Raw genomic sequence first — 21,913 nt, 5'->3', positions numbered from 1 at the left:
TGCTGTCAAACCAGCCCATATGCTCGCTTCCCATTATTTCGACAGCATTTGAAGGCACCACTTCTTTAGCGCGAATATGGTTTCCATGTTTGGAAAATGACGACAGACCCTCAGAGGCCTGGCAGGGTCCAGCACGCCACACTGCACGTTGTAGGAGGATAACCTTTGACCTTTCACAGTCACTTCCCTGTTATATCGTGGGACAGAATTATGTTTTCGATATTAGCATGAATCCACTGTTATGAGCAACAACGCTGCAGGCAGCTGGGACTAACATAGCCTATTACACGGAACACAGGCTAATTTAATAACAAGCTCAGTGAGTATTTGAATCTCAGTAATCTTAATGTAATTTTTCTCCGTTTTTCCAGCTCGTTTTGCAACTCTTTGTAAATCCTATGTAAATCCTATTCCACTACTAGTGGAAGAAAATGCTATAACTGGGCCCACGGGATGTTTTTAGATTGGATGGCGTAGGAATTTAACTCAATTAATTACAGGAACCTGTGTGTTTTATCAGTTACTTTACATCACTTTATGTAAAGACACTAAGATTGTGTCCTTTCTGTGAAGGCCAGTTTACATTCTCTCATTTATTATTTTTTTTGTACACTGGGATGCCTATATTTTATTAGAATTCAGAAATGGTACGATTAATAGCAATTTGGCATTCATCATCCCCGGCAGACCAGAGATCAATCTTAATCTTAAACCTAGACTCTTATTATATTAGTAGCAGTTCATAATAGTGACCACTAGGTGGTAATGTGGAGTGTAAAATCATTTAATTCATATTGCAGACCTTGAAAATTTTTCCAAACCCAGAATTAAGATGAAGATAGGATAAAAGATAAGCAGCTATAGAAAACATGGCTTTTTGGTTAATCTCTTTCTACCTCGGCTTCCATTTTGGGCACTCTTTTACCCTTGATGCCAGCACTTACAAGCAAACTGTAATTGGCTGGTGGAGCATAAAATACACTGTGGTACACCCACCACCACCCTGCAGCATAAACTGCAGAGTGAAACATGCTGCATAATCTTTCATTAGGTGAGACAGCAACCGCAAAAATGCAGAGGAATATTGTACAAAGTCACGCTATAGGACTCGGTGAGAACGTTCTAGGACAGAACAGCGATTCCCACAGAGACAAAAGACTAACATGAAGGTGACTAACAGATTAAATTCACTAGAGAGTACAGATACACACTCTTCCCTTGAAAAATATTACAACAATATTATGATATTTCTGCGGGGTGGAAATTACATGACAATTATAACATGTTTAATTTTAACTTATAATAAAGTTTGGTATGACTAATATATCACTGTACAACTTACTTTCTGAAATCAGTAATTATTTTCTTATATGTCAAAAACTGTGAAAAATCTCACAGTTTCTCTGACCCCAAGGTAACGTGCAAATTGTTTTATTTTGTTTGACCCACAGTCCAAAAAGGATGTATTATTAGTCGTGGATCAGCGGTTAGGGTGTCGGACCCGTAACCGGTGGATCGCTGGTTCGATTCCCCGTCCCGGTGTCCATGCCTAACCCCCACTGCTCCCCAGGCGCTGCACGCGGTCGCCCACTGCCCCGGGTTTGCTGTGTGTGTGTGCACGTCACTTGGGTGGGTTAAATGCAGAGAACAAATTTCGTTGGAGTGAGTTCCCTCCAATGACAAAATATGTCACTTTAATCACTTTATCATATATTACAAAGATGGGAAGTAAATTCTCAAATTTAAGGAATAGGAAGGAATAGGAAGTAATGAAAAATTGGCAAAAGCTATTGGAAACCCATTCATTAATGTTCAAAATCACTTTTCAAATGTTCAAAATGTGACTTTCTCTAATTTGATGAAAATTGCTTGCAAATTTGAGTTACAACGGATGCTTAAGAACACTGCCACATAATGCCACTAACCCTAACCCTAATCCTAACCCTCTTGAATTTCCCTCGGGATCAATAAAGTATCTATCTATCTATCTATCATACAATGATGCAGGAGTTGAATTTTAATTTCCTCTATATGTATGTATCATATATATCAGTGGCGTATAATGCATCTAATAGAGGGTTTGACCTATCTTGCATCTAAATGACTTCAAATACAAACATTTCGAAGAATTTCTTTATCTATGCATTCTTTTTTTTTTTGCTTACCATAAGATTTTTCTTCATTCATAGCCTTGATAACAGATAAAAAATTAAATATATTTCATCTTTTAGTGTAATAACAAGCTTTTATGCTCATGTCTGTATTGTGTTGGCTTTGATAGAATTAAAATGTGATAAGGTCAGAAGAAAAGAAGCCGGAAAGGGAAGACTATTGATTCTGTATATTAATATAGTTTTGTACACATACAGCATTGCAGCCTCTGTGATTTCAAAACAAATGGATTAAATATTATTCTGTAGATCCCCGACTGTAACTGGGAGCTCCTGGTTTGGTGGGATATGAGGCAGCCACCTTCACAGACCTACCCACTTTTTCATAATGCAAATAAAGGCCTTGGGTGTGTGTGTGTGTGTGTGTGTGTGTGTGTGTGTGTGTGTGTGTGTTGGGGTGGGGTGGGGGGTTTCTTTCTCTCTCTCACACACACAGCAGCCCTCTCCAGTTCGCAGATGGCCCAGTGTCTAAACCCCGCCCACAGTCTTTTGTCTTCAGGGAATCTGTCTCTTGGTTGGAGAAAAACTATTTATTTCATGTGTCAGTAGGGGGCGCAATAAGGCTCTGTTAGTCTATACTTAGGCCTGATGCTCGCTGTAAGAAGTCTCCCTGTCTGCGTTCAGCCCAGACATACTGACAAATATCAACATAGGAACTAATTCTGCAGTAGAGATATGACTCTTTGTCCTATTGTCTGTAGCATATATTTAAGACTCTCTGTATGTCCTCTCTGGTGTGTGTTTGCTCGCAGAAGTGCATAATGTAATTCAAGCTCCTCCACCCACACGTATACTGGTATATGCACACACACACACACACACACACACACACACACACACACATACGTACGTACATGTTCTTTTATAGACCCAAGATAGGAACATAGACTGATAGATGAGCAGAGGAGGAGATGAAGAGGAAAGATGGGGGCAGGTGATGATGAAGACTGGAGAGAATGAGGAAGATGGGGACAGAGGACAAAGATTAGAGGGGAAGGAAGGCCGCAGGGGTGAAAGCAATAGCGAGGAGAGAAGGAGAGGTGAGGAGGGTGAGAGAGGGAATCAACAGATGCAGCGTGGAAAGCAGCAGAGGAGAATGGTGGAAGAGGATGAGGCCTCTTTCAACACAGCAAGCCCTGCAGCACAGAATCACAACACATAGACTGGACATCCAGCCTACACGGCTGTTCTACTGAGGTGAAATGGTTGCTGAGTACACCTGCAGAGAAAATGTCTTATATCTGATGTCTCCTGCAGTTGGACTTCCATATCTGTGTATTAAGACCAAGTGCTTTCTGGTTGACTGAGTTTATGTGGGAGGCTTTAAAGTTTTCATATCGGGTGGTTAAGCAGCACAAACAAGTCTGCATCAACACCCCTGAAAGACAGATATTGAGCAAGTCTAAATTTCAGTGGAGACATTCAGCCTCATTTGATAATCTTCTGTAAATGCTGAACTCATATATTTCTCATTGATGCAGAAAAATATAGATATCTCAACACGAATTGGCCAGGTTGCCATCAGATTTGCTTGGATTTTTACACATTCCTTAAAGAAGATCCCAAATGATTTTAATGAACCACTGATTTTCCATTATCTCCATCTGCTGATCAACACTGGATTTTTATGCAGTTTTCAGTAAGTAGTCATGATCCCATGATAATGATCCATTTCCATTGTTTTACGCTCTGTGGACTGTCCTGATATATGCCAGCTTTAATTCAAAATATCAACTTAGCGCACACAGTATCTCATAATCTAACAGGCACATTGCCATGAAATCTGCTAAACACATTAATGCTTCCAAGGAGATTAAACTTTAGATGCTATGATGGTCTTTAGCATTATTTTACAGTATTCTTCAAAATCTACCTGTAAAAAATATCAGTATGTTGTTTGTTCTTATGTGTTCTATATCAAACACAGAAGCCTACTGGGTCTTGACACATTGTGATCCAGTTCCATACTAGTTCTGTAAAGTATGCCCTGATTGTCTTAGCATACTGTTTTCGCAGTTCACAGAAAGCAACATATACTTAACTTTTATGACAGGAAATGATGCAATACTTTTAATGCTAATGTATGGAAAAAGTTGGATAGACAGCAAAATATTTCCGCCAAGAATTCATTGTTTTTCTGTTCTTTGTTGTCTGTTTCTGCTGTATTGCCACCATTCGCATTCCATTTAATCTTGTTTCAGCTGTGAGCAGCTCCTCCATTTTCTTCATGCAATGCATTGTTGGCCTTTGGGTACGCATACTGGTTTTTATGTTATGTTTTTTATTTTTTTTAACTTGCAGTTTGTTACTATCACTATCAGACTCAAAACCTGTTTATATAGTGTAATAGAATAGTTTGTATGGAACTAGGACACCACACACCACTGGGTAGCATTAAGGGTGTAGCAGTGACAACAGATATCACCAAACCTCAACATACTGCATGGGCATGTGGGCAAAAAGATCATCAGGATAAAAAAAATGATTTGAGGTAAATTGTTTTCCTTAAAAAGATTTGTAGGCATTTCTAATCTTTTTGCACACCTCATGACTTGGCAAATGCACAGGCGGTTAAGTTGTTATGTCCAGTGTGTGAGCATGGACAGACATACAACTTAACTGTGATCTGTTACTCTGTCTATAATTTCAGTTTTAATTTACTTACTATGATCCGTTTGCATCAGGAAAGCTTACATTATAATAACACGTGTGTGCGTGTGTATCATACATTGCACAGTTCACTTAAAACTCATGTAAAAATGAATCAATAAAGGGGATCATTTCACTGTGTACAATGTAAAACATTTAGACATGTATCCTATGTAACAACAGCAATTCAATGACTATGATGGGAAGAGCTCATTCTATCACATCTGATTCTATGCATCTCCTGAGATAACAGAGAAAGTCAGAGGATTCAAGGGAGGGAGGGATGGGAGTTGGGGTGAGGTGTAAGGGAGGGAAGGAGACTTACTGAGGGAGGGAAACAGCAGAGGAGACAGACATTTACCTCGACAAAAGTGAGAAGAGCAGACAGAAAGACAGGCAAGAAGGAGGAATGAGACGGCTGGTGAGAAAAGGGAGGAAGGAGGAGGGGTGGGGAAAGAAGTGGAGACACAAGAGTGAGCTAAAGGGAGAGTGGGAGTGAGAGATCGAAGAGAAGCAGAGCGCGAAGAGGAGGGAAGGGAAGGGGGAGAGAGGGAGAGAGGGACAAAGTGGCAAATGGAGAGGAGAAGAGAGGAGGAGGAGAGGGGAGGACAGGAAGAAGAAGAGGAGGATGAAAGGAGAGCTGAGAGGTGGGGATGGAGGGGTGGGGTGTAGCAGTTGTTCATTAGTAAGGATGTGTTAGGGACTGGAGGACTGAGCGAGGAGAGAGACAGTGGAATGGTGAGTTTCATGGACACTGACTAATGAGAGGAGAGGAGGGAAGGAGGCGAGGGGAGAGGATATGAGAGCAGGAGATGGCAGAGGTGAAAATGAGACTGGAGAGAGAGGAAGATGAAGAGGGAGGAAGAGGAGAAAAAAGGGGGGGGGGGCTGGAGGTGAGTGAAGCGAAACTGCTGTACTGTGTCACCGTAGGGGGAGGATGGGGGGAGGGGAAGGGAAGAATTTGCACGTACGCACACACACTGTTGAAATCGAAAGCGACATGAGAGGAAGACGACAAGAGGGGAAGACGGAGAAGTAGTCAGAGAGAGAGAGCGAGAGAGAGAGAGAGAGAGAGACAGGAAGGAAGAAGAGGAGCAGGAGGAGGGGTGAGGATGGAGATGAAGAGCAGGAAGGAGGGGAGGGAGACAGGAAAGACAGAGGACAGGAGAGGAGTCATCACTGAAGAGAGAAAGTGTGTGTGTGTGTGTGGGGGGGGGGGGGTTGCAAGAGGAAGACGCAAAGGAAATGGATGAGGTGAAAAGAGTGAGCCAGGGGGAGAAAAGGAGAGAGGTAGAGAGAGGAGGTGAAACAATAAATAAATAAATAAAGAGAAAAAAATCAGAAATCAAGCACAGACAATGAAATGAAGGAGGAAAGAAGAAGGGAGGAACTAGGGCAGATATCCAGGAGCTGGAAGGAAAAGGAAGATGGGAGGAGGAGGAGGAGGAGGAAGGAGAAAGTAATGATAAGGAGAAGAAAGAAGAGCAAATGAAGAGAGATCAAAGAGGAAGTACAAGGAAATGAAGCTAATAGAGGAGGTGCAAAATAAAGGAGAAGGAAGCAGGACTGTGGAGAAAAAAAGGGGAGACGACAAACACGAGAAATCTCAGAGGAGATGGAGAAAAGGTGGGAAAATTAGTGAACTTGGATGATGAAGATGAGGTGGGGAAAACGAGGAGGAGGTGGTGTTACCAAAGAGAGAGTACAAAGAAAGCTGGAGAAGTATGTAACAGGCTGTTACATGTCAGCAGCAGGTTCTGTCTATATGTGTTTGTTGCTGTGTTTATTGCCTGCATCAGGTGTGAAATCCTGCTACGGCTATCACTGAAACATGACCTGTTCTGCTCACACACACACTTATCCACCTGTGCACACACACACACACACACACACACGCACAAGGCACGAGGCAGAACTCTTTGAATTGTTCGACATTTTAAATAATAAAAAAAAAATAGACCAAGTCAATTGAGACTATTTATCTGAGTCCTTGCTGGTACGTGTAGAAAGTCACGCACGCTCTTGTCGACACCTTCGCTCTCACACATACACGCACGCTAGGTTCAAATGTGTCCCCCCTCTCCTGCCCTTTTCTCCACCATGCATACATCAGTACAAGTCTGGACAGCCTGCCTCAGCACAGAGATGCACAGTTGACGAATCCCTCCGCCGACACACTGGCAAGTAGTCCCTAATTTATGGGATTTTGATAGATGGCAGATTAAGAGTCTATAACAGCTACTGTTTCTACGCAGCATAACCTCCCCTTCTTTCAGCTTTCATTTAAACGAGGTTAATTGTAATTATTATAGCGTGAATTTGTAAGTAGATAGTTTTAACAGCTGATTTTTTTAGTCAGTTTTTCAGTACGACATATTGGTAAACAATTACTGTAACGTCTCAAATGACATGCTCAGCTACAAAACATCCGAAAGAGGGTAGCTACACTTAATAGTTTTGCAGGACTACTTTTTGTCAATCCAAACGACTGGTTGGGAGAGGCGATCGCATCGGGGCGGATGTCCACCTCACTTTTCCCCGGGTGTTGTCCGTCTCCCCGGCACACACTCACGGCTGCTACCATCTATCTATGCAGTTCACTTCATTGTACTGACTGTGCGCATCAATTAGGCAAGAATTAAGCTGTTTTAGATGCAATAATTGTCTTTTAGCGCTTCGAAGAGGAGTATAAACCGCGGACAGAGGCGCAGATAAGTTTTGGGTGCTCAAAAGCGGGGAGGAACCGAACACAGGTACAGTGTGACTGTTATCTCGACTTCCAACTATTAACGTTACTAATGTAACGCGAGGGTACTAGCCGCAAGCTAACGAGCTAACGTTAGCATCCCAACGACCCAACTAGGTTTGACTTCAGGTTACACTTTGGTGAGTGGCGAAATGTCGCCTGACTTTTATTGTTCAGCCACCAGAAACTACTCCGAGCTGTTCAAAGTGCTGCCGTTTGCAGTTAAACATCCTGAAACCAGACCACCAACTTGAGTTTTAATCATGTAGTGAGCGAGATTTCACTCCATGCCAGCAGCAGGCAGGAGCGTTGGTAGTGGTAGTAACAGCAACGCCAGCGTGGGGAAAACAAAAGGACTTCAAAGTCTGACACACAACACACATAACTGCTAAGGAAAAACTGAAAATATTGATTTAGCTCCCAAACGTGGCTCAGTTAAAGCACCAGTGCGAGTCCACCACCTTTTGTTTTTTGAGGTTTGTTATTAAACTAATTTATTCAAATAATAAGGATTAACAGATTATCAAATAAAACTTAAAATACCACTATTCCGATATTATAGCGTTATCTCTACCAAGTACAAAAACAAACAAACAAACAAAAAAGATTTAGAAGGCCACTCTAATCTTGGTCCGGATATCCATGAACATATTATTAGTCACTGAAGCAATACTATTGTCAACCATATTTGTCAGTATGAGTCAAAGATGATGCATCGATGAGGACAGTTGACACAGCATTTCTGATTTAGAACAAATACTATTTATTTTCTATACTTAAACTTATTTAGCCATGTTTAATAGTATTTTGTATGCATTGGGTTTATGTAGCATAATACATAATCATATCAGATTTACCAATATTGGAAGTTAAGGGGCAAAAAGTTTCCTTGTTGTGGTGGTGGGTTGTAAAATCGCATTACTACGCACAAAACGGAGGGATTGGGCAACATGCATTACTACAAATAGACTCTGCCAAGTGTAGTCAGCAGTTCCGTTTATACTTTTAGCTCTTATTGCTCATAATAGTTGATTACTCTGCTAGCGACCGAGGCTACCGTAGCAGTGTCTGAGGCTACCACAACCCAAAAACTCTCCCTGAAAGTGAACCGGGGCGGGATTATACATCTCGGTCCCTTTTGTAGATGCTGTTTCAGCGATTTTTCAAACTTGAATACAGCGGCATTTAAGCAAATATGTAAAAAAAAATAAAGAGACTTATGGCTCAGCTCGGACGATGCGGGTTTCCAGTGAAGTTAGAGGGGACAGCTGTTGTAGTTGTAGGGGCCACCGGGAGCCGCGATAGACAAAGACCCCCAGAGGGCCTCAGACACTTGTATTGTCTCCCGGAGTGTGGTAGATGTGACTTAATCTCTCGGTTTGTAAAGACTGCCTGTCTCCCTCTTCAGAAGGAAAACAAGATCATTTTTAATGCGGACAATGAAGGGAATAAGTTAATGTACGTCTGTCTACTTTATTCAAGTTAGGAAACTGGAGATGAAGTTGGTGGTGAAAGAAAGCAAGCGTTTGAGAGTCGTTGGATATAACTGGTCTTTCTACTTTGACGCGTCTCGGTCTTTGTCTGTGGTCATCTGTCGTTCGTAACCGCTCCCGGTTTGTGTGTGACAAGGGAGTTTACTTTCTGCTGTGTCCTGAGCTGACCGTCTAGTCTTTTGTGCTGCTGTGAGACCCACTGGCCTGGAGATACAGAGAGAGAGAGAGAGAGGGGGGGAGAGAGAGGAGGAAAACGAGGCTTGGCCACGTAATATAGCACTGACTGTGGATGTCAGTTAAAATGAGAGCCCCCCTCGTGCCCGGGGGTGGGGGGAGTCACGCTTTTTTTTATTTTTTTTTGGTCCAACGTTGTTTTTCAGAGGCTGCCACTTGTTAGTAGCGCTGCTGTGATGGATTTTCTTGCATGTATGAAGAAGCATGTGCGTAATGATTTGTGTAAGGTGTGCTCGAGACTGTGATTTGATTTTTCGCGATGCATAGATTTTCATACTGCAGACTGGAAATGATGTCAGGCTAAAAATAGGACATCACATTTTGGATGTCTTAATAGTGACATTGAATATGCATATCTGAGGTCAGGCCAGGACAAACCAACATCACTTTTGTGTCTTTTTCACATATCCTAAAATATTTGGGGCTGCAACTAATGTTGATTTTAATTATTGATTAATCTAATGATTAGTTTCTCAGTTAACTGATTGGTCTACCATATGTCATGTTGTTATAGCTCAGTTTAACTGATACAGACAGCTTGTTTTGTGTTACCACTGGTCAGATATTCAAATACATTCAATTTACTATCGTACAAGACAAAGCAAATATTCATAAATATTGAAACTAACTTTTGTTTTTTTTACATTTTTGATTACAGAATTACTTAAATGATGAATATATTAACAAAATTGTTGCTTTCAGTCACCTAATCAATGAGTAATATTTAGTTTTCTATCTATCTGCTGGATGGATGTCAACAATGCTTGCTTACGGGCAATTTATTGACCTCACGGATCGGATGTTGGCCATAATGTGACCGATTCACATTAACTAAAGTTTATTCATCAGTGTCGCTGTAAAACACATCGTTTCTGCTGTCAGTTACATTTATTTATAGTCCATGGCAGGCGGCCAAATCAGTTCTAAGTGTCACAGCAATCCCTGACATCCTGTTAACTTGCATAATAAAACATGCAGTGAGGTATACAGATAAATTTGGGAAAATGAGCACTGATATGCAATGGGTTCAGCATATCAGCATCAGCATAGCGAGTGAAAATGTCAAAACAAAAAAATCATTGATTTTTAAACAGTGACCACTAAATATCCCTCCTTTCTGTTGTTCTGTAGACATTTTCTTAATTAGTTGAAGTGACAAAGGAAGATTTGAGTTAATCAGTTTGGATCCTGTGGCCACTGAACTCATAACAGCACAAGGTTGTTTTGAATAGAGATACCGAGTCATAAGCTGATGTTGAGGGTAGAGAGGTGGCGCTGATTGTTTCACAGACAATTGGTATTGGTGGAGTGTTGCTCAGAAAGTGGCCGATGAGGGTAGATGATAAAAGATGATGATAAAAAGCGCTCCGAATTAGATTTGTTTGTTCTTTTTGATCAGTTCGTAAAGTCTGATATTCAGTTCAACAGTTATCTGGTTTCTAGTTCCTTTTTTTCACAGGAATAGGCAGTGATATCAGCCATATAATTGGCCATCAGCTTTTTCCTGCTGCAAACTATTGTTATGTCAACTTTTGAAATAAGGTTGTGCAGGATTTCGAGTGGCCACAAGTCGCAGCAAACTTGAGGAAACTATTTTTTTTTGGGAACTTGAGTCATACTTGAGACAGAAACTGTATTTTGCTTGTGATCGTTGGTGTGCGAGTGGTGAAATTGTATTTTTAGGCTCTGTGTGTTTGTTTCAGCCATGCCCTCAGTGATGGAGCGCTCGGGGGCCGGGGTCCTGTCCAGGAGCAGAGCCAAGACCGTAACCAACGGCAACAGCCAACCACACTCTGAAGAGGAGAGCAGCGACGAAGAGCACGCTCATGGTAGACACACATGCGCAGATATTAAACTGAAATATAATTGAATTAATCTGAATTCAATTCTCTGGCTAAGTCAGAGGCTGAACGAGCTACTCAACTGTCTGGGAGCGTGTCTAAAATGTACTTTCAGTAGACACACTTTTCCGCTGTACAGAGGCATCATCCCAGCTGTTCTGGTTGCAGTCATTGCATTGCTGCAGTGCTTCTTTAGTCCCTTGCACATTGCTCTCCTCTGTCGTCTCCTCCTTCTGTCCTCCACCCCCTTCCTACACCCTTTCATCCTCGTTATCCTCTGCCCACATACATCTTTCCTTATTCCGTTCTCTGCTTCACCCACCGACTGTTGCTGTTTGATCTTTCTGTTTTTTTTACCTGTTATCCCATTAGGTAGATGGACTTACGATATATTATGAGCTCAGACTCAGCAGTTTAACTTAGCGTTCAAAATGCATGTCTCTATCCAGATTTTTCCAGTTGATTAAAGTCTGAGACTTTACATCCTTAGCTACTGTTCCTAACAATTTCAGCAATCTTATTACAACTTCCTCTGCCTGCATCCCTTTTCAGTCTTGCAGTCAGCTCTCCATTTTTTTCTTCTTTTTGCCTCCTTTCATACCACTTCTTTCCTTCCATCCAGTTTCCTTTCTTCTTTATCCCCTTCCTGCCTCTCTCCATCCACTTACTCCAGTTTCTATCATCCCTGTCTCCTCCCTTCCCGTCCTCTGTCCCTGAGGAAACAGTAATATGTCTCTTCTGCCTCCCAGTCTGCTTTCCTTCCTCTCTCATAGACCCTCTTCACTCTTAACCTTGCAAACCCTTTGCCACAGTGCTAATTGCTTAATGTCTGCTGCCAACCACTGTGACGCTTCAAACCCCCCCCTCCACCCCCCTGCCTTTGGTGATGAGAGATATACTGAAAAAGTTATCACGACTAAAATATCTTGCATAAAGATATTTATCACAATATTTCTATTTCTTACAAGAAGAGGCAAATTACATGCTGTTTAAGAATTCCCTTTTAGTCTGGGTGAACCAAAGAAAAACAGTGGCTGGCAAAAAACTCATAAATATCATAAGCAGGGCCCAATGTAAATAACTTTAAGGTAGGAGGGCTGTCGATTGTTCAACATTTAAAATGAAAAAAGGCTGCAAAGGCTTCAGCATGTCAGCTGTCTCAAATTTATGTTAATTTAAAGAGCATGTTAAGCACAGGCAAAAAATAAACTTGTCTGTAGGCTTAAAGTGTCTGTGGTAAACTTGTGTTCCATTCTGTAACACTGCTGTACAACCATAAGTGGGCATGTGTTTTTTGTAAAAAAACAGACATTCAATTGTGCTAATGTTCAACCGTGAAAGTAAAAGCAGCACTACTACTACTACTACTACTACTGATTCTGTCTATTCTGTCTGATTTCACTGAATGCACTGCAAGCCAGACCAGAGTAACACATCACTTTCATTGCCTGAAAATCAAATGTAGGTCAAGCCGAAACGAGCGAAGAGTTCAGCATCAATTGTGAGATCTCACAACCCGACTTGGTCACAGAGAGAGTGATTTGCACTTTGAGCAATCTAAGAAGCCCTGCGTGGAAATACTTTGGAGATTTGCTCAGAAAACATCCAAGATGAGGTTGTATGCAAGCTACAGTTAGCTAACAAGTAGTCTATCAAGGCTAACAAGGCTGTGGTATACCATGTCTGGTTGTACTGGTTTGCCCTTGCTCTCATGGACATAATATGCAAAAATAGGTATTTCAATGGTTTAAACTGATGTGGTTTATTTTTGAGGGTTGTTTTTTAAGGAATAATAAAATGTTATTAGCCCAGCTAGCAAATGATCAAGCTGATAAGAGTATTTTGTCACTGAAAGAAAAGAAAACAATTAACCCAGTGTATCTCCAGTTCTAAGAGCATGTGCTCCTTGATTGGCTAAACCAAAAGTAAAGCCATTTACAGGAGAGAGCATGAAAGAAATAGAAGATGATTATCATTTTCAGTTATTTACTTTCATGCTACGGATGTGTCTTCTTTGGTCTTCCCTGTTATCTGCTTTCTTATGATCCAGTGGATCCGGCTCTGCAACTTTTTGGGAAACTTACAAGTGTCCTTGTTTCCCCATCCTCTTTGTCTCTACAGCTCTGCACATATTTCTGGGAAGTAAAAACATATTCATCTTGTGTGTGTGTGTGTGTCTCTCTCTCTCTCTCTCTCTCTCTCTCTCTCTCTCTCTCTCTCCCTCCCTCCCTCCCTCCCTCCCTTTCTGTCTACAGACAGTATGATCAGAGTGGGAGGAGACTACCAAGCCCAGATCCCAGAGTTCAAACCAGGTAAGCATGGAGAGAGGAAAGCACAAGAGAAAGAGAAATGAATATCGAGGGAGGGAGGCGATCAGGGCTGGGAGGGAGACATAGGGGTGAGGAGAAATGGATGAAAGAGGGGAATGCAGATGATGAGAGAAATGAAGGTCAAATGGCCAGGGAGGACAGTCTATGCTTTTCTTTTCCCCCAGTTGTTGCTAAACCTCCTCCAGATGTTTTATCCTGCTTGTTGAAATACTAAATCGTAGTCTATCAAGTTTAGCTGTGCTCTTTATTTTATTTATCAGATCTTCTTCAGAAAACACATGGTCCTCAAGTAATTTTGTCTGATGTCAGAAGAATCTGTAGCAGATTAAAGCTAGTTTGCTAGCCTCTTTTAGAAATTTTGTTTTAATAGAATTTCATGAGGTTTAAATCGAGTGAAATCGGGCTTACTCAGTGAGAACTTGTATGAGAAGTTGTAAAGTGGCTGAAAACTTCAGATTGCAACAGAGGAGGAGAGACAAGCAGGAATACCAGCCTCTTCTGGTAACATCCCCAGAGTCCACCAGCTGACATGGCACCGTCTCCTCGTTTTTCTTGCTAATGAAGAGGACGCCAAAAATGGATTCTAGACAGGAGAAAACATGCAAAGGCGAGGGGAAGGGGGGGAAGGTAAAAGTTAGTAAAGTTCGATAAGTAGAGACACGCGGTGGAGGTAGGAGGAGAGGATAAAAGACAAAATAAAACAACAATTCAGTTATATGTATAAGCTCCAGTCATACAGATTTTAGTGCTAAATGTTTTTCTTTTGTGTTAAAAGCACAAAAAAGTTAATATCCCCTTTGTTTTCATCACCAGACAGTCCAACCCGCTACAATGAGAAAGACCAGAGGAGCATGTTGGTCTGGTGTCCCAACAGTCTGCTGTCTGATGCAATGTGTAAGCTTTACATACAAGCACACACACTTACAGTACTTACCTTGCATTCACTGGTAGAAGCTTGACAACGTGACCTTGAGTTTAATGGCCATATGCTGACTGGAGAATACCAATTAGACCTTCTATTCTCTCTGTTTTTGTTATGTGCACTGCTTTTTTTTCCTCTCTCCTCTTTTCTTTATATTTCATCATCTTTCTTTCTCTTCTTCTCATGTTTTCTCTTTCGAATCATTTTTTTTCCTTTTCCCAGTGGATGAGTACATACTGATGGCTAAAGAGAAACATGGATACAACATGGAGCAGGTAGGTTAGACGAAGATAAAATGTCTTTCCCTTTTCACTGTCCCTGGTTGCCTAACCCTGTCTTGGTCCCCTCCGTTCCTCTCAGGCACTCGGCATGTTATTATGGCACAAACACGATGTGGAGCGCTCGCTTGCCGACCTGGCGAACTTCACCCCCTTCCCAGATGAGTGGACTGTGGAGGATAAAGTGCTGTTTGAGCAGGCCTTTAGCTTCCACGGCAAGAGCTTTCACCGCATCCAGCAGATGGTGAGAGACTGAGGGGTGGAGACACACACACACACACACACTCTTTTAAGGAATATTAAGTACAGAACTGAGGGTAATCTTCAAAAACATTCTCAACATTGAATACTCAATTTATTGATTTTTGCATGTGCATGTAGCTTCCAGACAAGCTGATCTCCAGCCTGGTAAAGTACTACTACAGCTGGAAGAAAACCAGGACCAGGACCTCTGTCATGGACCGACAGGCCAGGAGGCTGGTGAACAAGAGAGAGAAAGACGACAGGTATGAGATGCCATGAAACTTTAATGATCCTCTGAGAAAACTGGGCATGTAGCAGAGAGACGGACAGAGGGAAGAATGAAGACCGGAGGAGAGGACAGAGCGGGAAGGAAACAACTCATTTGAGATGTGACATTTGCAAAACTCCTTTGGTTAAAAGACACTCGATAAGCATGTCATCCTGGGGGAAAAGAGTCTCATAAATATGAATGAGATACTTTGATAATTTTTCTTGTCATTTCCAGTCGACATTCTTGAGCGTTTTTTAAAAATAGAGACAAATGGCCGGGGACAAAGCTTAACTATGGGTCAATTGTCTTTTTTTTTCTTCTCAGTAATGATGACATGGAGGAAGGAGACCCCGGCAGTGACAGTGACTTTGAGATTGACACCAAGAAAGAGGTGAGCACCATCAAATTCAAAAGTGGTTGCTTGACTTTCCGAAATGTGTGTGCAGGCTTATATAAACACATTTGTGATTAATTAATCATGACTTGCCCGAGGAGTTCAGGCTAACCGAATCAGTTCCTTCTTTAGCTTCGTTTATGATGCATAAATGCTGCACGTCTTGAGCTGCTGTTCTTGTAGGTGTCACGTCATAAGTGTCATTCTGATACAACCGGATGTATAATGTTTGTATGATTTCTTTCTCCACGCAGGCAGTGAAACAGAACCCCAGCAGCACCAGCTCCGACAAGGCCGCCCCCAGCCGCTCTGGGCCGGTGAAGAAGGAAAATATTGGGGCTCAGTACCGCCACCACCCGCTCAGAGCCCGCCGCAGGCCACCCAAAGGCATGCACTTGGAGCAGGGAGACATCACCACCCTGTCAGCCTCTCACGATGCTGGGGTGCTGACTGTACGGCAGCTGGACACACAGTTGGTCTCACTCAAGAGACAGGTATGAACCTTTTATGTATGAGTAAGGACACTAGTGTACTTCAAGAGGTAGTTTAAAGGAAGACCAAGAGGATTTTAATGTGTCTTTAGCCAGAAATCTGTCAGCAAAGGTTAAAGTGTAACACCTGCTCCAGAGCTTTATGGTGCAGCAAGATATGAATAAATTTAACAGAAAACTGCTCAGAGAAAAGCAGACTTACAGGTCACAGAGAGTGGAAACAACAGTATTAGGAGGAAAAACAGTGCTGTGATAAATGGTTACTGTTAGAGTTACAGTGGAACAGCAACATTGGTGGCTAAATGCGCGTTTAACTGAACAAAAGCCGTTTCGTGTTTGTACTTATTTTTGGCGAACACAATGCAACAAATAAACTTAACCCTCCCCTCCCCCCCTACACTTTTCCTTTCAGGTTCAGTCAATTAAACAGAACAACAGTATTTTGAAACAGAGTTTAATTGAAGGCGTCGACACTCTCAGACCTGCTGAGGTAAGTCATACAACAATGATGTATAAATACACCAGAGCGCATGTTAGGCATTGCTGATCTGTTGTTTATTTATTTGGTTACTCTTTGGCATGTAATTGATTTGCCAAAAAGGAGACATAACTCATTGGTATTTTATTTTATTGTTTTGTTTATTTAAGTTTTTTACAGATTGTGATAACATTATGGTGAATTCTTATGGCTAATATGGGACTGAGGTATTAATGTGCTCTGTGCTCTCTTCTTTAAACCTCTCCTGTCTCTCTGTCAGCCTGCCCCTAAGATGAACTCTCGTTGGACCACAGAGGAGCAGCTCCTGGCCGTGCAGGGTGAGTAAAGTCTGCAGCAACTTCTTACTTCGCTCCCCCACAGGCACCTCATGCTGTCTTCTCTCCTCTTCCTACTTCACATTCGCAGACAGACGCCAGGCTGTTAGACGCACTCATACTTTCCACAGAAACTGCCTGTGCCGGTACTGTGGAGGCACAGGACTGACACATGCAGTGCAGGAGAAATATTAACCACATAGGCCTTTGTCGAAAAGTGTTGAATCTGTCTTATTTGAGGGTGGCAGGAAAAGATCATTTACATTTTTAAGTTCCCCCTCTGCTTAGATTGTATTGCTGTAGTAAAGATAATTATTCTAAATGGGGGGGGGGGGCTGCAAACTCAGACAAAACCAACGCAATTTGGTTTTCTTCTATAGTTATCAGATGAAGGTTAACAAAAAATGCTTGCCTCAAACCCGCTCACACATCCTGTCTCTCATCTTGTGCACATGGCAGACACATTTCTCTGACAAAGTGAAAGAAAGCAGACTGTTTGTGTTGTGCATTTTGATGGCAACAAACTGGATGTCTGCAAGGTATGCAGACACATCAACCTGATGTTGTTCTCGGTGGTTTCCCCGGCAGCTATCCGTCGCTACGGTAAAGACTTTGCGGCCATCGCTGAGGTGATCGGGACCAAGACACCAGCTCAGGTGAGCATCCTCTTTCTGAAGGACAGGGAGGGGAAAAAAGGGCAGGTGAAGTTCATCTCTCATATTCTGACCTGAGTCAAAGCCTCCATCCATCCAGCTGTTTAGTTTCTGTGAGCTGCTGAGCTTCTTGTCTCCTCTCCTTATAGGATAACTATAATCTCTATTATCCCTCTGCTCATTTGTCTTCTGACCTCCAGGCTGTGCCTTTGTGTCCTACAACTTTCTGTCCCCCTTCATTTCTTCTCTGACTCTTCATCTCCGCCTGTCTGCTCAGGTGAGCTCGTTCTTCGTGAGCTACCGGCGCAGGTTCAACCTGGATGAGGTGCTGAGGGAGTGGGCTGCTGAGCAGGTGGCCACCAGCCGAGACCAGAGGGACCCCAGGAGGAGCGGAGAGGAGATGACGGCAGCCGCAGACGGAGCTGCTGAGGAGGACGAGGTAGGCTGCAACAGGGGATACACAAGAAAATATGATAATTAACATACATGTTGAATGAAGGAAACCGATTTAATGCTACACCATGTTAGTTTATTCTTAATGAATTGAAAAGGTTCTTCTGGATAGTTCGAAGGCCCCTATTAAAGGGGTAGTTCAACATTTTGGAAAATAAATATTGCATTTTGAAATAAGACATTATCACGTGTCTGCACGTTAAGCACAGAGGTGGAGTCGGAATATGGGCAGCCTACCTTAACAACTAGCCTGGCTGCGTCGGACATATCTGAACGTTGTATCTGTTTACTTTAATTTGCACTCAAGCAGAAATGTGATTTAAAAATAAGTTATCAGATCAGAGGGACCTAATATGCTGTAAACTCTTGATAGTTATTGTGTCATCACAGTGAGAACGCAGACACGCGAACCTGTTTGTCAAGAAATTGTTACACACACAAACTGAAACCCACAAAGTTTCACCTTTTTTTTGTGTGTGTGTGTGTGTGTGTGTGTGTGTACCAGTTGAACAAGATGCATTGGGTTGATTACTGAATTTTAGATATGTTGGCAAGTGTGTTTTTGGGCCGGGCTCTGCTCAGTCTCTATGGTAAGCTAACTTAACAAATTGGAAGAGACTCCCATTGATCTTCTCATTTAACTCTTGGCTTTTAATTCAAAGTGAATGCCAGAACTACAAAATAGCTGGCTTTAGTACCTGCTTTGATTGAGTGTATTTTAAGGCCAAAAAAAAGGAGAAGAAACGCTTGGAAGACAAAATGGCGTGCATCATTAACAGGACCATCAACTTACTGCTGACTCACACAATCCATGTGTTCACTTTCTCGCAGCTTGAAATGCTTGTTGGTGCTCTCAGTGACTGAAGTGGATTTAATGTGTGACGCTCATACATCATAGCTCCCCGGTATACACAAACAGAAGGAGCAGGTGGTTGTCTCCTGTGGTTAGAGCTGAATGCGTCTCCTCTTCATCGTGGAGCTAACAAGACATCTGTCTCTCTTCACTTTTTCCTGTAACTCTTCCTGTCTCCGCCTCCATCCACTTTCTTGTTGTTCTCCAACTGTCTTCTTATTTCACTTCATCTGTCTGCTTTTCACCCCTGCTTTGCCTACTCCCTTTTCTCAGGTCAAAATGGAGGACTCTCCCTCTGATGCCGGCAGTGGCGGCGGCGGTGCCGGCAGCTCCTCTCCCCCCTCCTCCACCCAGACCCCCTCCTCCCTCTCCCAGCCCCCTCCACTGCTGCGCCCCGCACCTCCCTCTGCTCCCCCCAGCCTCCTCCGCCAGCCCCCACCTCTGCAAACGCGCCCTCTCCAGAACCGAGCACCCCACAACCACCCGCCGCCTCCTCTCATCCGGCCTGCGGTGACCACCTCGTCGTCCTCCACCGGGAGCTCCAGCCTCAGGGCTTCACCTCCCAGCTCCTCCTCTGCTGCAGGGCAGCTGCCTCCATCGCTGGTCGGGCTCAAAGTGGAGCAGTCCAACTCGCACTGATACAAAACATATAGAAACACACACACACGTACCCACACACACAAATTAGCATGCAGGCTTCATCCTGTAACTTCATCGCTCCTGGCCTTTGTTCCTGGAACCCTCACACATCATAGCTCCTTTACTGTACTAACAAACACCTACCTCCACGTGAGCGTTCTCTAGAATAAACACACACAGACACATACGCACTACAATCAATTTAGGAACTCAAAGCAAACACTACCTGCACACATCTCCCTGAAGACAACAAAAAGAGACACTGGATCAGCAAGCTGTTGAAGAAAGCCATGACCGCGGAGAGCAAAACCCACCTGCTTGTTTCCATGTCAACTGCTGAACATCTGGATTGCGGAGGAGTATGGTACATATTTATATCTGTACTGTAGGTTTTACTGGGCAGGTAGCAAGTAGAAAGAAAGAAAATGAAATGAGTAAATGAGGGAAAAAGAGAAGGAGGGGGGGTTGCTCACATCTGAGCCAAACTTTAGCAGCCCCCCCCCCCCCCCAAAAAAAAACTAACAAAAAAAAAAACAAAAAACTTGGGCCCTAAAAATGTAACCAGGCTTTCTAATTAAAGCTGTGCTATGGGTTTATCATTCTGACTTATAGTAGCTGAAGCTGTTGGTTCAAAAATGGAAAAAAAGAAGAAGAGCACCTCTCCCCTCTTCGCCATGTGTTACTAGTATTAACTGGAGTGATGTTTTCCTTTTTTTTTTCTTTCTTGACTAGACTTTTAAAGTGAGCCCTAGGTAGGCAGTTAGTTATTGTAAGTAGTTTAGATGGTGCAGACTTTGTTATTACGATGATTGCTGACTGAGCACCGAGGAGAGAAAGAACCTTTGTTTAGACACACGTGACTGGACTTGATCTCACGTTTCATGAAGACGTTCGCCACAGTTTGGTTTCACTGGCTCAGCGTTGAAGTCCCACTGCTTAGTGTCTGTTGCCTTTAAGGAACATTTTCAATAGTCAACCATGAATGTCGTGTCTAGAGGACTTTTTTTTTTTTTGTATAAACCGGTTCACGTGACAGTCGACCTTTCCTGACCTCCTGTAAACTCTACAAAAAGAAAATGTTCTGCCAAAGTCTGTTATTGCTTTAAGAGTTTGTTGTCCAGCTAAATTCACATCTCCTGTTAGCCATAAAAGCATCTAAGAAGAGTGTTCGACACTGAAGAATAGTAGGCCTGCTTCCTACGTGTTAGTCAGGAAACGTGGCAAAACGAAAGGTGTTTAAAGGAATAATTCAGCATTTTGGGAAAGAGTATTCGCCGTCTTGCTTCCTTACTCTCAGCAGCCGGCCAACTTAGCTTAGCACAAAGACTGTTAAATCTGAAAATGTGTATAAAGTGTGTTCTGTTTTGTGAGCTTTAGAGGTGGATTAGTCCAAAGATAACCTCACCAGTTACCTTTTGACTGAACCAGGTTAGCTGCTTCCTTTGCCGTCTCCGGTGTACGCTCAGCTAAGTTAGCTGGTTGTTGGCAGAAGTTAGCTTTATATGTTGAACGACTTGTTTAATTATTCTGCCCTACAGACAAATAAACACGTTGGTCAGTTCAGTATTTTTTTTTATGTCGGATTAATAACACAAGCAAATTAATAAAATGTGACAGCTGCTCTCCGAGTCCAGTAAAGGCAGCTTTCTCTGTTAGCTCAGCCCTGTGCAGTCATGGTGGCAGGTGTGAGAGGTTAAAGGGCATCTGAAAGGATTATTTTAGCCATTATAACGTCTACAAATGCTGCAACTTGTCTCTCAGTCCTGCCAGAGTGCGGTTTTCTGCCTCTGAAAAAATTCCTCGAGCAAGGATTATCAGGCAACCTCATAATGAATGACTTAATGGTATTCTGCTCTGCTTACTTTCTTGAGTATCTTTTATTGGTACCCTTCTGGATCTCTGCCCTCTTCATAGCCTGTATATCACTGCTAACACTTTTCAACAGATCTGAGCTCACATCATGTATAATTCTGTAAAAAAAAAAACTGTTCAGTGCTTCTCCATCACTTTGCTTCACATCATTTTTGTTAGCAGAGGCCTTCAGCATTTCAGTTTAACACAGCACTGAACGGGGCCATCACTAGTCTGGCTTTAAAGTGGCTTGCCTTTTGACTTTGCTTGGACTTTTTTTTTTTCCCCCCCTTCCTCCAAAAAACTGCTTGTGTGTTCTGTATGTGAGATGTTGTTTACATTGTGGAAACTCAACTGTTTGTGTTTTGAGATTTTTTTTTATTTTTATTTCAGAATAAAGAAATGACCAAATAATATATTGTCTTCCACACTAATGTTATCTGTAACTTAACAGTAGAACATGCCTCTGCAATGATCAACTTATTTACACCCACATGTGTGTGTGTAAATCAGCTGTTCCCAAAGCCAAATCTTATCAAAACTTTATCCATTGACTCCCAACAGGTTCTGCCACCTGCAGCTCCCACA

General features: G+C 42.5%; 1 protein-coding gene across 2 annotated transcripts; it reads left to right on the top strand.

Moving 5' to 3' along the window:
• The first annotated feature begins 7,338 nt into the window (after positions 1 to 7,338).
• Positions 7,339 to 21,741, top strand: rcor2 (REST corepressor 2). Of its 2 annotated transcripts, none has more exons than XM_046380875.1 (14): positions 7,339 to 7,573; positions 10,997 to 11,122; positions 13,390 to 13,446; positions 14,278 to 14,358; positions 14,609 to 14,661; positions 14,747 to 14,908; positions 15,046 to 15,170; positions 15,503 to 15,569; positions 15,827 to 16,066; positions 16,476 to 16,553; positions 16,822 to 16,879; positions 17,465 to 17,532; positions 17,807 to 17,968; positions 19,109 to 21,741. In XM_046380875.1, exons 2-14 carry the CDS (start codon positions 10,999 to 11,001, stop codon positions 19,472 to 19,474), a joined length of 1,641 nt encoding a protein of 546 aa, XP_046236831.1. In that variant the 5' UTR covers positions 7,339 to 7,573; positions 10,997 to 10,998; the 3' UTR covers positions 19,475 to 21,741. The 2 variants fall into 2 exon arrangements, with proteins under 2 accessions (XP_046236831.1, XP_046236832.1); XM_046380876.1 differs by lacking the exon at positions 7,339 to 7,573 and adding an exon at positions 7,602 to 7,706.
• Positions 21,742 to 21,913: the final 172 nt, after the last annotated feature.

The sequence above is a fragment of the Scatophagus argus genome, chromosome 23, assembly GCF_020382885.2.
Source record: "Scatophagus argus isolate fScaArg1 chromosome 23, fScaArg1.pri, whole genome shotgun sequence".
Taxonomy (NCBI): Eukaryota; Metazoa; Chordata; class Actinopteri; family Scatophagidae; genus Scatophagus; species Scatophagus argus.
This window is presented reverse-complemented; position numbering and strand designations above follow the sequence as displayed.

What these genes read in the sequence shown, in the direction of transcription:
- rcor2 (XM_046380875.1), top strand. Translation starts at nt 10,999, where the DNA reads ATGCCCTCAGTGATGGAGCGCTCGGGGGCCGGGGTCCTGTCCAGGAGC. An exon ending in CGACGAAGAGCACGCTCATG is followed by an intron (nt 11,123 to 13,389) that starts GTAGACACACAT and finishes TTCTGTCTACAG; the next exon opens with ACAGTATGATCAGAGTGGGA. An exon ending in GAGCTGCTGAGGAGGACGAG is followed by an intron (nt 17,969 to 19,108) that starts GTAGGCTGCAAC and finishes CCCTTTTCTCAG; the next exon opens with GTCAAAATGGAGGACTCTCC.